Source organism: Notolepis coatsorum (assembly GCF_963971535.1).
Source record: "Notolepis coatsorum genome assembly, chromosome: 9".
NCBI lineage: Eukaryota > Metazoa > Chordata > Actinopteri > Aulopiformes > Paralepididae > Notolepis > Notolepis coatsorum.
Window position 1 is genome coordinate 148416530 of NC_140173.1, and position 16471 is coordinate 148433000.

Genomic DNA, 16471 nt, shown 5'->3' on the forward strand with positions numbered 1-16471 from the left:
ATAACATTAATGTGCAGCGTGTACAGTAACCATATAGGAATTAACCTGAGATGCATTTGCACACTCCCATATATCGGTCATTAAAAGGTCAGTAATTAAGAGTTTTAAAACTGCAAAGTAATAAAAGCCTGGAATTTGTAAGAGATTTTTGAAGTTGGGCGGCTACGTGGCGTAGTGGGCAAGGCACTCGCCACAAAATGCTGGAGACGCTGGGCTCGTCAGTTCGAGCCCAGCGCTCCACATTTGCTTTCAGTTTAGCTGGTCGTCCGTACTAATACACATTGGCCGTATTAGGGGGTGGGAAACTGATTGGTGGGGATCGGGCGTTGTGGACAGCGACTCCTACAGGTCGGTTGGTGCGCCTGCGCAGTAGAATCAGGAAGTGTCGGAGGCAGCGTGAGCCTCCCACGCGTTACTCCTCGCCACTGAGAGATCGAGCTGCGCAGGTGAAAAGATGCGACTGCTGTTACCTCAAGTACCGGAGGGGACTTGTGCTATATGACTTAGTCCACATTGCAGCCGGCTTGTGGGAGGCAAGAAACAGCGTCCGTGACAGGGGAAGGTGGAATTGGATGATACGAAATTGGGATGGGAGAAAAATATAGAAAATGGGAGAAAAAGTGGATAAAAAAAATATATATATTTTTGAAGTCCATTCCAGGTAAACGGAGAGAGTACACAAAAGCCCTCTTCCCATAGATGTATGACCTGGCCATAATAAGGTAATTTATAGGCCTTATATTCTATATTCATATTTCAAATCGCATCTGTCTGGATGGCAAAATGTTGTACTGTATCTACAAAAACTCATGTAAATCATCTGCCCTTTATTCATTTGCTTAGTTTTTTTGGACACTTGATCTCAAGAAGGTGCTGATTTGCTGAATGAGCTCGGTGGCAATTTTTCACGTCTGGTCAATGTTAGCATGGTGTTATTCACTGTCAAAGAGTCTGCGCTGAAAGAAATACCCTGACTTGGCTTTTCTTTTTCTCACTGCAGAGGTGCATTGATTTCTAATCTGTTTGAATGGCAGCGTGACATGACATGTGAAATGCCACCCGAGAGTCTGGTACGAGACCAAGCACTGTTCCTTTCTTTAAACAAGTCTGACACCTCCTGAGAGAACCAAGGTGTTATTATTCTATTTCTTATTCCCGCTTAGTATTTCCTAAGCGGCGCACGCCTATCAACGATTGAAGCAAAAGTCTTCACAAAATGATCCAGAGCCATTTGCAAGTCGGAGAACTCGACTGTGAGGTTTCTTATCACTACGATAAGTTATGAAAGTTTGTTCACTGAATTTTCTAAAATCTCTTTTGGTAACCGTGTTGAGATTTGGTTTTTAAGCATGTACTTCTATACACACTTGGACAAGTGTGTACGGTCTAATTGGACAGTGATCACTAATGCCAAGTAAGGCTGAGGCCACTTATCAATTTCTTTGCATGTGTAAAAAAGAAGAAAAACGTAATTAATGTTAGTGACACACGCACGAACTAACGTTAAATAATATATTTTTTTCTTTAAGAAAAAAGTATTACACTTTATTTATTTTTGTTACAAATGCATAATGATAATAAAAAAAATCTATATTTATCGATAATTCTGTCCCGATTTATCGATTCTTCCAAATGGCATATCGTCTCAGCCTTAATGCCAAGTTAAAAAAACGCTGCAGGATGTAATTCTTGTCCGGCTGATTGGTGAATAAAAGACCTGGAAGTTCGGAACAGTCTTTCAAACGTGGTCTGGTGCATTATTCCAGATTCAGATCATTTTTATTGTCGCATTTTTTTTAAATGTACATGCGTTCAGAAAAACGTGCTTTTTGTTGTTCTTGGCTCCTCAACAGTAGTAGATTTGTAGACTACAGTATACACAATGATCTATACAATACAAGGTAAATAAATAATGTAATATATATAAATAGCATCAGTGTGTGTTTAATAAGTGCTTATGTGGTGTGTAAGTCACTTAAGGTGCTTCCTTTATTAACTGGGATAAATTAAGGTTAGGCTATCTCTCCTTGAGATACTCTGTTTAATCATTGAGCCAGATTGATCTTTATAATTTTTTTATCTACTTTTTCTCCTCCTTTTTCTGTGTTTTTTTCCCCATCCCAATCTACCTCTCCTGCCAATTCTCCCTCCCCTGTCCTGATCGTTGCTCGCATATGCCCCCCACTGGCCGGTTGTAGGGAGGATAGAAGCCTTGCATCACATGTCCCCTCCGATACATGTGGAGGGCGGCAGCCTGTCGCATCTTTTCACCTGCCAGCGCGGACTCTCATTTGGCGAGGAGTAACGTGTGGGAGGCTCACGCTGCCTCGCCATTTTCCTGTCTCTGCTGTGCAGGCGCCCCCCAACCGACCTGTAGGAGTCGCTGTCCACAACGTCCAGATTACCATCCATCGACTTCCACCCGCTAACTCTGCCAATTGAGTTAGTATGACGGCCGGCCCAAGCCGGAGGCAACGCCGACAGCCGGATTCGAACCCGGTGTCTCTTGCGTTGGTGACAAGCGCAATGTCCGCTGCGCCACCCAGCCGCTCACAGTTTGATCTTTTTGTATAATTTGTTCTACACAAATATGAAGTGTTCAAACTAGGGCGGGGCGATATGGCCTCTAAAGGATATTGCAATATTTTTGGCCAAATCACGATACACGATATGTATTTTGACATTTCCTCTAAAGTACTTAAAAATGCTTGATTTAACCCTTTGATGCATACAGTCACGCCAATATGATGATTATAATAGTCCCTGCAACATATGTCTGCATTAAACCATGAAGAATGATGCTTTCAAAAATAATTAAATGAAAAGTTTAAAAAAATTTACTAAGAGTAGTCTACTGACACACTAATACAGAAAACAATGAATTAACACCCAAGACTATTTATATAAAAAGTCTGGTGCCTAAGACTTCTGGACAGTATTGTGTTTTCTATCCACTTTAGCCAAAAATACACACGCACACACACGCATATATATATATTAGGGCTGTCCCTGACTAAGGATTTGGATAGTTGACTATGATTGGCCAAAATTTGCCATTAGTCGACTATTAGTAAAAAAATATATATATATAATATCTTTTTTTTTTATCATTCCATTTGGGCTGTGGGGGGTGATTAACACTTTGAGCGCCACGCCTGGTTTTCCGTTTTACCGGCTGAATGCCACCATCGGCGCCAATGTTAACGTTAATATCGCCTAATCTATGTTTTAAATTATGGCTATGTGTCTAATCTGCCCATCGCATTATCAAATACTATTTTCCAGTCAGTGCTGTGAAGGCAGATTGTTTTTTTTATCGCGTTTCCGTTTCAGAGCAGTTAGAAAAGCCCCCGTTTTGATATAAAAAACAGCTCATTCTGGAGCATTCTATGAAAATCGTCTTTTAGTGGAATATTCCACAACGTTGATATTCGTCGGCCTTTTTATGAATCGTTTTCAAATAAACGCTAGATGATCAATATTATACGTGCACGCAAGCACATTACGGCCGCGCACTGATAATCGCTCCGTTGATTTCCTCACGGACTTTTACAGTGAAACCGAAAGAGGACATTTCACAAAACAGCTTATAACTTCATCAAACTTACTCTGATTATCCTAACACTGATAACATAGAGTCCTTACCTGACATCAGATGGTATCCAACTGGTATATTCCAATTCCTGATCACCATTCGAAAAAATCGATACGTGTATGGATCCAACGCGATACTGTAGATCTCCATGATCAACGGGGATCTGAGGTTCCAGAATTAACTGTGGTAACCCCGGCTGGATCAGTGAACTGGAAAATGTGGAGTACCGGATTTTTTCCCCCATTTTTCATTGAGTCCATTCGAAAAACCCCTTATGTCATCTGGGAGACGACAGGGGGCGCTTTTTTCCACAGTGATCGCCGGCGCTCCTCGGCTATACTCGGGTAGGCTCGGGTGATGCAATCATTTTTCAGATCGCAAAAAAAAAAAAACAGAGAAATCTCGTGAGTGGCATTCAACCACCTATAAAAAAACCTGAGAAATCTCGTGAGTGGCACGGAAAGTGTTTTTAATGTCTGAAGGAGTCGACTGAAGGCTTCTTGTCCTCTGCAAAAGCATGCAATTGGTCCACTGATGGATACATCTTGATATTTCAGTTCAGTTCAGTTCAGAGTTTTTATTTGCCACATGGAATCATACAATCAGAGTTTCTTCATTACACAATCATAAATATCATTCCATGGACAAAAGGAGCAGGAAGAAGAATAAATCTTATAGTTAGTTACCTGCCCCTAGTTTAGTCTAGTGTGTTCATTAGATGGGTGAAATCCTCTTTCAGTGCCTCTGTGCCTGTTTTCGTAGGCAGTTAGCCTCTGGTATGCGTGCCATTAGCGTTAGCCACGCTTCTAGGCCTCTTTTCTTTAGGAAATAATGATATATATACACACTACTGTGAGAAAATAATATTTTTTATGATCAGCAATGTTATAATAACATCCTACTGGTAAACACTGTAAAGGTGTGTGTGCATCATGTGTATGAAATATATATATTTACTTTTTAATTGCATGGAACATTATGAAGTATTCTATTATGCCGCTTTTCCACTGCATGGATGGTACCTACTCGACTAGACCCCTGTTTTGTGAGACTCTTTGTTCTTGGTGGTAAATTGTGTTGCTGTTGGTTTTGTTTCATCAATAAATGAGGCAGAATACACTGAATGTATCTTTTTTGTTTATTGCACTTTGTTCTCGCTGCAAACAAAGAATGCTAATGCTAATGTTTAGTAGTCACGAGGCTACTATTATTTGGAAACAGTTTGTCCGCCTCGGCGCCTCCATATTCCATTGCCGTTTCCAGAGTTGTACCGATACCAGTATCGGAAATGCCTCCGATACAGCCTAAAATGCTGGCTCGGTTATCGGCGAGTAAGCGCCAAGTCTGTGCTCCGATCCCTGGTGATGTAATTTATCAACAACAACACGTGCGGTGCTAGCGGGAGAGGGAGGATCATATAATGAACCTGTTTTTAATCGACCGTGAATTAAAGTGTCAATGCTGTTTGTCATTTTAACAGCAGATACACTTAAATGTCATCGTCCCCGACAGAGCGGTGTGGGGGGGGAGCTCGGATGTGTTTCGATTGCTGGTGTTATTAGCATTAACTGAAAAGCTAGCTTCAAACCCAAATGTTGTTTATTTTAACCAGTTTTTTGTTCTCCAATAGATCCACTTCAAGCGATGGAAGGTGACAAGAAGGTGACCTCTGAGAGAATTCTCCTGGAGCCATACAAGTATCTGCTGCAGCTGCCTGGTACGTCTCTCTCTGGTCTCCCTCTGGTCTCCCTCTGGTCTCTCATATTTCTGGTCTCTCTGGTCTCTCTCTGGTCTCCCTCTGGTCTCTCTCTGGTCTCCCTCTGGTCTCTCTCTGGTCTCTCTCTGGTCTCTCTCTGGTGTCTCTCTGGTCTCTCTCTGGTCTCATCCCTCTGGTCTCTCTCTGGGCTCTCTGGTCTCCCTCTGGTCTCTCTCTGGTCTCTCTGGTCTCCCTCTGGTCTCATCTCTCTGGTCTCCCTCTGGTCTCATCTCTCTGGTCTCCCTCTGGTCTCTCTGGTCTCTCTCTGGTCTCCCTCTGGTCTCCCTCTGGTCTCCCTCTGGTCTCTCTGGTCTCTCTCTGGTCTCCCTCTGGTCTCCCTCTGGTCTCTCTCTGGTCTCTCTCTGGTCTCCCTCTGGTCTCTGGTCTCTCTCTGGTCTCTCTCTGGTCTCCCTCTGGTCTCCCTCTGGTCTCTCTCTGGTCTCTCTCTGGTCTCCCTCTGGTCTCTCTGGTCTCCCTGGTCTCTCTCTGGTCTATCTCTGGTCTCCCTCTGGTCTCTCTCTGGTCTCTCTCTGGTCTCCCTCTGGTCTCTCTCTGGTCTCTCTCTGGTCTCCCTCTGGTCTCTCATCTCTCTGGTCTCCCTCTGGTCTCTCATCTCTCTGGTCTCCCTCTGGTCTCCCTCTGGTCTCTCTGGTCTCTCTCTCATCTCTCTGGTCTCCCTCTGGTCTCCCTCTGGTCTCCCTCTGGTCTCTCTCTGGTCTCTGGTCTCTCTGGTCTCTCTCTGGTCTCTAGTCTCTCTCTGGTCTCTCTCTGGTCTCTCTCTAGTCTCTCTGGTCTCTCTCTGGTCTCTCTCTGGTCTCTCTCTGGTCTCTCTCTGGTCTCTCTCTGGTCTCTCTCTGGTCTCTAGTCTCTCTCTGGTCTCTCTCTAGTCTCTCTGGTCTCTCTCTGGTCTCTCTCTGGTCTCTAGTCTCTCTGGTCTCTCTCTGGTCTCTAGTCTCTCTCTGGTGTCTCTCTGGTCTCTCTCTGGTCTCTCTCTGGTCTCTCTGGTCTCTCTCTGGTCTCTCTGGTCTCATCTTTCTGGTCTCCCTCTGGTCTCTCTCTGGTCTCTCTGGTCTCTCTCTGGTCTCTCTCTGGTCTCTCTCTGGTGTCTGGTCTCTCTCTGGTCTCTCTCTGGTCTCTCTCTGGTCTCTCTCTGGTAGGACCAGGTGTCTCTCTGGTCTCTCTCTGGTCTCTCTCTGGTCTCCCTCTGGTCTCCCTCTGGTCTCTCTCTGGTCTCTCTCTGGTGTCTCTGGTCTCTCTGGTGTCTCTCTGGTCCCTCTGGTCCCTCTGGTCTCTCTCTGGTCTCCCTCTGGTCTCTCTGGTCTCTCTGGTCTCTCTCTGGTGTCTCTCTGGTGTCTCTCTGGTGTCCCTCTGGTCTCCCTCTGGTCTCCCTCTGGTCTCCCTCTGGTGTCTCTCTGGTCTCTCTGGTCTCTCTCTGGTCTCTCTCTGGTCTCTGGTCTCTCTCTGGTCTCTCTCTGGTCTCTCTCTGGTCTCTGGTCTCTCTCGGGTCTCTCTGGGCTCTCTCTGGTCTCTCTGGTCTCTCTCTGGTCTCTCTCTGGTCTCTGGTCTCTCTCTGGTCTCTCTCTGGTCTCATCCCTCTGGTCTCTCTCTGGGCTCTCTCTGGGCTCTCTCTGGTCTCTCTCTGGTCTCTGGTCTCTCTCTGGTCTCTGGTCTCTCTCTGGTCTCCCTGGTCTCTCTCTGGTCTCTCTCTGGTCTCTCGGGTCTCCCTCATGAGAGGAACAGGAAGCTATATGAGGAAGCAGGGTCGCTCCGCCAGACGAGTCTGAAAAGGATCATGAAATAACGTCTGAAAAGACGTTCACAGAGAGGACACGTTATGACAGCTTGACGCATTTATGATTAGATTCAAATGTCTTGTCATCATACAGCACAAGTACAGTACAACAAAAATAAGTTGTCATGGTCTGTTCGTTAGGAAGTCTAGTAGTCTAGAGCAGCGGTTCTCAAACTACGGGTCGCGACCCAAAGTGGGGTCGCGGGTAGGTGACAGTGGGGTCGCGCCAGGGTTTCCGTTAGAAAAAATTGTTGCCGGTCTCAGGGTCTGAGAGAAATTCCGGTCAGAGTTTATTGAGCTTAAAAATAATTGACATCCTCAAGGCATGTAGATTTATAATATTTTAACTTAAAACTAGGCTACTTTTGCGTATACAATCATTATATTCCAAATAAAATAAGTCCCGAGACTCCGTGCTGCTGCCGACTTTAAATCAAATAGTTGTCTGTGGGCAGTCGCCCGACATTATTAAACAGCAGTCTGTTATAATCACATTTTTATGAGCTAACGAATTCCGTTATATTGGACATTTGTATTAATTATATCAAGCGAAGAACTGAGAAATTTGGCAGAGAGACGGCAACATTATCGTGGGTTTGCGTGATGACTCTCCACCTCGCAATGACTTATTTGCAAAGAGTATGGCGCTGCAGAGCAGCAGATTCAGCTGTTTTGTGGCTCTATCTGGGGACCGCTCAACAGCGCCCCCCACCCAACAGCTGAATTGCCAATGGCTGAATTGGAGTACTGCACTGTGCTGCTGCTGCTCCGGCTCTGCAGCTACACATGCACTCACAAAACCCAGCACTAAGCTCTCGCTGACAACATTATTATACCTGCTTGGTGAAGCAACGATGAAACAAATGTAATGATTGTTTCGTTCATCCATAGGCTATTTAATTTGAGCCTATTTTAATACAATTCAAATAATCAAATTGTGCTTAGAGGGCATTATTTTCACCGGACATTAAGACCGGAGAGATTAAATATGTCTGACTTCAACAGATTTTGCCGGTCAAATACCGGTAATTACCGGCTAACGGAAACGCTGGGTCGCGCATTGGCAACTGAAAAAAAACGGATCGAGATTTGCCATGTCTCGCTCGCCCCTTCATCAACGGAGGCCGACAGTATTCCAATACACATCTCACTACACCCTGCGCATTTATAATCGCGGGAGGGGGGTCTGGTCTTTTGTGTGTAACCTGGACTCGCAATGGACAGGTTTGTTGTCAGAAGCGTTGCTGGTTGGCCGCGATTAAATGGGCTCTGCGCATAACCAGCTGGTATACCACACTGAAGTGAGGTGGCAGAGTATTTGCCTTTGTTAACTCGGAGAAGAAGTGCGGATTTTCCTTGCAGACAAAAACAACTGTTAGTGGCACTCCAGGATAATCAGCGGAGATTTGGGGGTATTTACTCAGCTTGATGGCTTGTTGTAGGAACAGAATGCAGGAGGCGCTCAATGATCTTTCGTGTGACGAGCTACTGAAAGTCAAGTTCACTGGACAGGCCCTCGCAAAGTTCTGGATATCAGTCCGGAACGAGTACCCAGTGTTGTGTAATGCTGCGCTGATAAAGCGCGTCCCCTTCGCAGCCTTCAACATACCTCTGTGAGGTGCGGCTAGGTGGTGCAGTGGGCAAGGCGCTCACCACCAATGCAGGAGACGCTGGGTTCAAGCCCAGCTCTCCGCATTGCTATCAGCTTGGCTGGTCGTTCATACTAATACAATTGGCAGTATTAGGGGGTGGGAAGCTGATGGGTGGGGATCGGACGTTGTGGACAGCGACTCCTACAGGTCGGTTGGTGCGCCTGCGCAGCAGAATCAGGAAGCGACGGGGGCGGGGCCCCTCCAAACGCAGACCCCCGACGCTGAAAGATCGCGCTGTGCAGGTGAAAAGATGCGACTGCTGCTTCCTCTAGTACCGGAGGGGACACGTGATGTAAGGCTTAGTCCACATTGCAGCCGGCTTGTGGGAGGCATGGCCTAACAACGTTCGAGACAGGGGAGGGTAGAATTGGACGATACGAAATTGGGATGGGAGAAAAATTGAAAATGGGAGAAAAAGTAGATAAAAAAAAAAACATACCTCCTGTGAGGGCGGATTTTCAGAGTAGAAGCGGATCGCTGCCAAAGCACATGTGAGCGCATTTTCTTTTCATGTTCTGGCAACATATTTTGGCAAAATATGCCTAGTTTTTATAAATGTGTATACAGAAACCATTGCTTTTGTTGATAATATTCATTCATTTCATTGATAACATAGTGCTGTAATTTCATTTTCTAAACTTTTGCTTTTATTTTGATATTCCTTATTTCCACGTTGAAATTACGCGATACATTAAGTGTGGGGTCGCCAAAAACATTCCTAAATAACATGGGGTCGTGGTATAAAAAAGTTTGAGAACCCCTGGTCTAGAGTCTAGAGTGCACACGTTCAGGTTTAATTTGAAATACAGTATCGGGGGGCCCTATTCAAAACTTGAAGAAAAACTTTACCAAAAGGTATCATAGTAGTTTGATGGTAATTTCAGTTTCACCATAGTATCGATCATTAAATGTTATGTATTACTCTTGTGAATAGTATACATTCAGATTCAGCCTTTTTTGTAAGGCAATTTACATCGGTTTATTTTCCATAATCTTATCAGGTTTATTCCAGAGATAATCCCATCCTTTGAAACGCCTCTCTCTGTGCAATGCTTCCCAGCACGATATCAGACGGGCCTAACGTCAGGGCAGGTTGTGGTGCTGCACCATTTATCTAATCGCAATTACAATCGTGATGTCAGTCTGTGCAATTATATAACCGCATAAAAGGCTGCAATTTAATCAAATACGTGTGTGTGGCTGTGCTGAATACATGCGAGTGAAAGCCTGCACATATCCAAATCCGAGCCATTAACCTTCTGTATTGTTGCAGTGAAAGGGTTATAGATGATATGTCAGGAATGTAAACGGGTCACTCACCAGCCACCCGGGCGTAACCGGTAGTCAAAGTAGCTATGGGATGGGGTCGTTAAGATTTCAAAATGTTATAAAAAAAAAAAAAAACGTGTTGATATTGACAGCCATATATTTTAAATATAAAAAATCGCATGTGGTTAAGTTTGTATGCTTGAGTTGAGAAATAAACATTTAAAAACGTATCGGTAATCTCTCCATTTTCCTTGATAACCAAGCGAGTAGACTCACACACCATAATTTATTTATTTGATCATAATAGCAATCACAATAAATCGTCTACACACAATAACCACACTCTCTTTCACCAAATCATGCAGCCCTCATAGGTCGTTCTGAACGGATGAAATGACAGTGTTGCCTACCCTACTCACTCCAGCACACGACCACAGAGACGGGTCTGTGGGGAGACTCTCACTGTGGCACGCAGACGGCAGCATGCTGCACAAATCAACAGTGTCCTGAACTTTCACCCACACTAACACGCTGCCGCAGACCGCGTGGCGCAATAAACATGTCGTTTGTTTATTGTGAACATGCAGCCGACTAACCCGTGTGAGGAGGAGTCTGCCGCCCTGTGCTCTGAATCTGACCTATTAACCTCTTAACAGGCACCCCGAAAAGTGGCAATTTGTTTGACTTGAACTTGAGGACTGCATACTTTTTTTTGCAAAGCCTAGCTTTATACTTTATACTTATAGCACATGCATGAGCCTGGTCTTTTTTGAAAGATAACATTCTGAAGTTACTAATGCAAAAAGAAATCACTTTTAGTGCTAATGAAATAGAGAGTTGAACTTGTGTACTCACATTTTTCTGTAGTGGTTGCAAGATTACATATTCTAGTACAGAGGTATACGCTGGAAAACACTGCGGTCCCATAGCCTTAAGTCTTATGTAGTACAGGTCCAAATTTTATTAAAACCCGTTCAGAAATGGATCTTTGAGAGACGTCCGTCTAAAACGGACGACAAAAAAAAAGTAGGGATCCCCCGATCACGTTTTTTGCCACCGATCGCCTGAGTCATATCGGCCGATACACTGCCGATAGTGATGGCGATCGTTTTTGGTTTTCTTATAGCAGCTGGCAGTATTATACTGTAGGTCTAACACAGGCATTCTCAAAGTCCTGTCTAAATTATCTAATCTAATCTTAGAAATTAAGTAAAGTGAATAGTACTGGGTGTTGAGCATAACAGTATCTAAGTTAATTGACTTCTGACCATTATAGTCAAAGTATTTTCCTATGAACTGAAACTTATAAGATGTTCTCAGTGTTCAGTTAGAGCTATGAAGCACGATAGCTAATTAGCAAACAGCTGCAAAAAACGAATGATGTTATAAGACATTGATATCAGGAGCTATCTGTAGCTACCGCTAGCCAGCTAGATAACGTTAGACAATGCCTCATGTATTAAACTAAAGTGAATAGTTGACTGGGTCATTTTGTTTAAACAGTAACGTTAGCTAGGTAGCTAACGCTAGCTCACGGAACAACGATAGCTAGTTAGCCAACACTAGCCAACTACTGCGGAAACTATTGCCAAAATGATATCAGACGTTGATATCAGGAGCTATCAGTAGCTAGCCAGCTAGATAACGTTAGACAATGCCTCATGTATTAAACTAAAGTGAATAGTTGACTGGGTAATTTTGTTTAAACAGTACAGTTAGCTAGTATCACTCGAGGTGCACTCGACTCTGCCGGAGCATTTGTTGACATGGGTCTGTGAGGGGGAGGGGCAAGGCGTGCAGCAGCAGCGGCTGTGAGCAAGAGAGACGGCGAGTGAGAACTCCGCTGAGAATTGGATCATGTTTTTCGCGCGTGTCATCGATCGGTTTTCACGATCGGCGAAAATAAAGCATTATCGGTTTATACTGAATATCGGCCGATACCGATTGCTGGCCGATCGATTGGGGCTTTCCAAAATCCATTTCCTCATGTGTTCTGAAGTATGTTGGCTCGTCAACGTTCACCTAGTTCCCTTATTCACCCCCCCCCATACGTGGGGTATCGTTGGAAACGTACACTCGTTGGCTACAACGCTGACCAATAATGTTTGCCATCAGCGGATGATTGGCAGTTCTGGCACGTCTGGAGTCCGGGGTGGTCATCTGACGTGCGACACGTAAGAATACGCTCGCCTGACATCAGGGAACAAAATAAGCACCCGCCAAACGCCAATGGCGTGTAGATTTCCTCTTTGGCTGGTAAATTACGAGGCTACTCAGCCACTCTGGCATGTAAAAAAAATTGGGAGCCATATGAGCATATTACTATTAGTATTATATCAGGGCTAGGGATGGGAATCGAAAACCGGTTCCCGTTGGGAGCCGGTTCCTAATTGTCCGATTCCTGGAATCGCATGCCTCCCAGGCCTATATTAAAGTGCAGATTGGCTTAGAGGACGATAATGTCTTGTATGAACTACCAGTAATATAAATCATATTAACAACAAAAATGTGGTCCATCTTCATGTCGGATGATTTTCAAAAAGGTGCATGAGTCGATGCAAAAAAAGAACAAGCAAATGTACTGCTGAAAGTTCAGAACGTTGAAGATTTTTCACTCCATAGATTAATCTAGATGCATTTATTTTTAATGCTTTAAATAATTTAAATTAATCTCAAGTTAAAGCATTAACTTTGACACCCCTAATATTTGGTATATATTTACCATATATTTCCATATCTGTCTGAATAAACCTTCATATAATCCCTTCTATATAGCTAATTATACATTTGCATATAACTCTGTATGATATATAATGGACTTTTCTGAAAATATGCCTATACTAGGGCCTAAGAGGTTAAGTACTACAGTTTATTTTGTTGTGAAGAATTGTGTTAATGTCATCATGTCTGTCAGGAGGAAATGCCTGTGTGAGGACACTAATATGTGGTGCTGCACACAGGGTGTTGCCATATTACTTTGTGTAACCTGGTACATATGTGTGTGTGTGTATATATATATATATATATATCTTTTTTTACCTACTTTTTCTCCCCATTTTTCTATTTTTCTCCCATCCCAATTTTATATGATCCAATTCTTCCCTCCCCTGTCTCGAACATTGCTAGACCATGCCTTCCACTGGCCGGCTGCAATGTGGACGAAGCCTTGCATCACGTGTCCCCTCCGGTACTCGAGGAGGCAGCCTGTCGCATCTTTTCACCTGAACAGCGCGATCTCTCAGTGGCGAGGAGTAACGCGTGGGAGGCTCACGCCGCCCCCGATACTTCCTGTTCTACTGCGCAGGCGCACCAAACGACCTGTAGGAGTCGCTGTCCACAACGTCCAATCCCCACCCACCGGCTTTCCCACCCTCTAACACTGCCAATTGTATTAGTATGACGACCGGCCAAGCCGGAAGTAACGCCAAGAGCTGGGCTCGAACCCAGCGTCTCCTGCGTTAGTGGCGAGCGCCTTGCCCACTGCGCCACTTAGCCGCCATATATATATGTTTCTTTGAAGAGTAATATTCAAATGTGTTGTAACTCTAGGTTACTGTTTCTGTTAGAATGGTAATGTTATGGATATTTATGTTTGCATATAGCTAGGTTATTTCATTTATTACTATATACTGTATATATATAGACCTATAGACATTTCTTTATTCATGCTTCACAGAAGTTTACTTATGTTGCTCTCAATATACCAGTACCTAATGGTAGTAATTATTGTTATTCCAGTCCAATGACATTACTGAATATTGCAACCCTGTGCAACAAATCCTGCTGGACGTTCCAGGAAGAAATTACATCTCCTCATCTTCATTCCTGTGTCCTGACCGATGCACCACTCTGTGTTTACTGCCAAAACCTAAATGCACTATAGCCCTACCTTTTTATTACCTCATCCTTCGAGCCGCGAGACTGTACTCTGGATGGAGTCGGATAAAGAGATTCATCCTGACCTGAGGCCTAAATGGCAAACAAGTCCACCCTAGTGCTTAGTCTAGGTTTAAGACAGCCCTAGTGTTTAGTCTAGGTTTAAGACAGCCCTAGTGCTTAGTCTAGGTTTAAGACGGCCCTAGTGTTTAGTCTAGGTTTAAGACAGCCCTAGTGTTTAGTCTAGGTTTAAGACGGCCCTAGTGTTTGTGATGCAGCAGTAAGTAGATGTATATAAGGGTACAAGATTCAAGATAAGAGCCATTTTAAAATCGCACCCGGTACTGATGCTGGGAACTGGACTGGGAGTGAACCACAAGGTTTCAGATGAGCAGTTCAACGCAACAAAGACAAAACCCATTACGTTTAGTTGAAAACGGGAAGTTCATAGATCCTGGGATCTGCACTTGGGACCAGGATTGAGTTGCCTGTGAGTTGTTCACTTCCACAAATTGTGACTCTAGTCTACAACATCATACGGGCCTTGAATGAACACAGGTCCCAGGAACTCAAATGTAGCTCCGCCCTCCCCGGTGGTACAAAGATAGTCTCTCTAGGGGAAACACTTTAAAGCTTTTTTTTTTTTTTTTTTTTAGGTCCTCGCATGGAATGTGGGACTGTGCTGTCTGGCACCTGTGTAGTGGGGGTGTGCATGGGTTGGGGGGGGGGGGGGGGCTGGGCGGTCCCTGTTTGGGGTGTGCATGGGTTGGCGGGACGGGGGGGATCTGACCTTGGGCACAGTAACACGGAACAAACCATAAAGTCGAGGTGTGGTCCCTACAGGTGGCTGGGCTGGGAGGTATAACTAGATGTGTGTGTGTGACTGTGTGTGACTGTGTGTGTATCTGGCTTGTTGTTTTGTTTCCGTTTTTGAAGAAGAGGAGAAAAGCTTTTGAAGTTTCCCTTCTCTTTTTTAGGAAAACAAGTCCGGACGAAGCTGTCCCAGGCATTCAACCACTGGCTCAATGTCCCCGATGACAAGCTCCAGGTAAGAAGTCAGTCTTTTCAACGTTCCTGCAGACGAACCCCAGTTAAAGGTGCTGTAAGATTAGATTAGATTCTTGACAGGCTGGTGGAATTTGTTTTCAGTGCATATAACATTGGTCCAACATAGAATATCACTTTACAATACATACTACATGCAGTTAAATACAAAAACCACAATGTACAAAGACCACAATATCACAGTTTATGTCCGTAACAGCAGAGGTATGGGGATTGTTATAGAGAGTTCAGTTTAACTATTTTTAAAGCTGGATGTTTTGGGTGTCAGGGATCTGTAGCGCCCCCCGGAGGGCAACAGCTGCAAGACATGATGTGCTGGGTGAGTGGGGTCAGAGATGATTTTTCTTATTGTTCTTTGGCGGTGGAGTAATTCCAGTGACGGGAGGGGGGTGCGGATTATTTAGGACGATTTATTGATTATTCTTTGCGGTTTGTTTTTGGAGTGAGTGTCCAGACTGCTGTACCAAACTGTTATGGAGAAGGTGGGGATGCTTTGTATGAGGGCCTGGTAGAAACTGAGCAGGAGATGTTTTCTGATTCTTGTTTTGAGCTGATGGAGGAAGAAGAGTCTTTGATTGGCTTTTAAGTGGTGTTTTTGTTAAAACAAGTGGTCTACATGTTAAAACAATAGCTCTACATTCTGACAGCCATCACTGACATAGAGTGTCTGGTCAGTAACATGGGTCTCCCAGTCCCTCCTGCTCTGCAGTAAACAGCCATCACTGATATAGAGTGTCTGGTCAGTAACATGGGTCTCCCAGTCCCTCCTGCTCTGCAGTAAACAGCCATCACTGACATAGAGTATCTGGTCAGTAACATGGGTCTCCCAGTCCCTCCTGCTCTGCAGTAAACAGCCATCACTGATACAGAGTGTCTGGTCAGTAACATGGGTCTCCCAGTCCCTCCGCTCTGCAGTAAACAGGGGGGTTGGTTAGGAGTGGCGGGGGGGGGGGGGGGGGGGGGGGGGGGGGGCTGGGGTTGGGTAGGAGTGGGGGGGGGGGGGGGGGGACGACACTGTACAACTGTACAAACAAAACTGTACATTGGATTATTGACAAGACCATACTTGGTAATTTACTGTACATTGGAGGGGGTTGTGTTCGGACATTTACAGGGGCCAGTTTCGAGTTGCAGTCTCCCTTAGGTGTCTCCCTTATTGTTTAATCGTTTTTGGTTGAAAAAAATTCTGAATATTTTCTGAATATTTTCACGCTGAGCTATAGATTGTGGGTGAATTACGCACAGAAAGGTACACCATGCAAATGTTCATTCATGCTTTATTTGTTTTAAACGAGACGAGTTAGAAATGGGCAATGGGCAAATACGTTGCCATTTTGCGAGGTGGACCGGCCAGAAACGGCAATGACGTAACCACTACACCTCCCTATACTGTCGGCCTGTATTTCAGGGGTAATTGTGCACATAATCTAAATTCCCCAGAAACATCTCTCCGTATACGGCTGTGT

At 44.5% G+C, this 16471-nt stretch overlaps 1 protein-coding gene across 2 annotated transcripts in view; it reads left to right on the plus strand.

Annotated features, from left to right (window-relative positions):
- The window catches only part of ggps1 (geranylgeranyl diphosphate synthase 1), a 74713-nt gene that overhangs the window by 15415 nt on the left and 42827 nt on the right, over positions 1–16471 (plus strand). For both annotated transcript variants that reach the window (XM_084322273.1, XM_084322274.1), the window contains exons 2-3: positions 5226–5312; positions 14918–14988. In XM_084322273.1, coding sequence (XP_084178399.1) covers positions 5240–5312; positions 14918–14988 — 144 coding nt within the window. In that variant the 5' untranslated portion in view covers positions 5226–5239. The remainder of the gene's footprint in view (positions 1–5225; positions 5313–14917; positions 14989–16471) is intronic.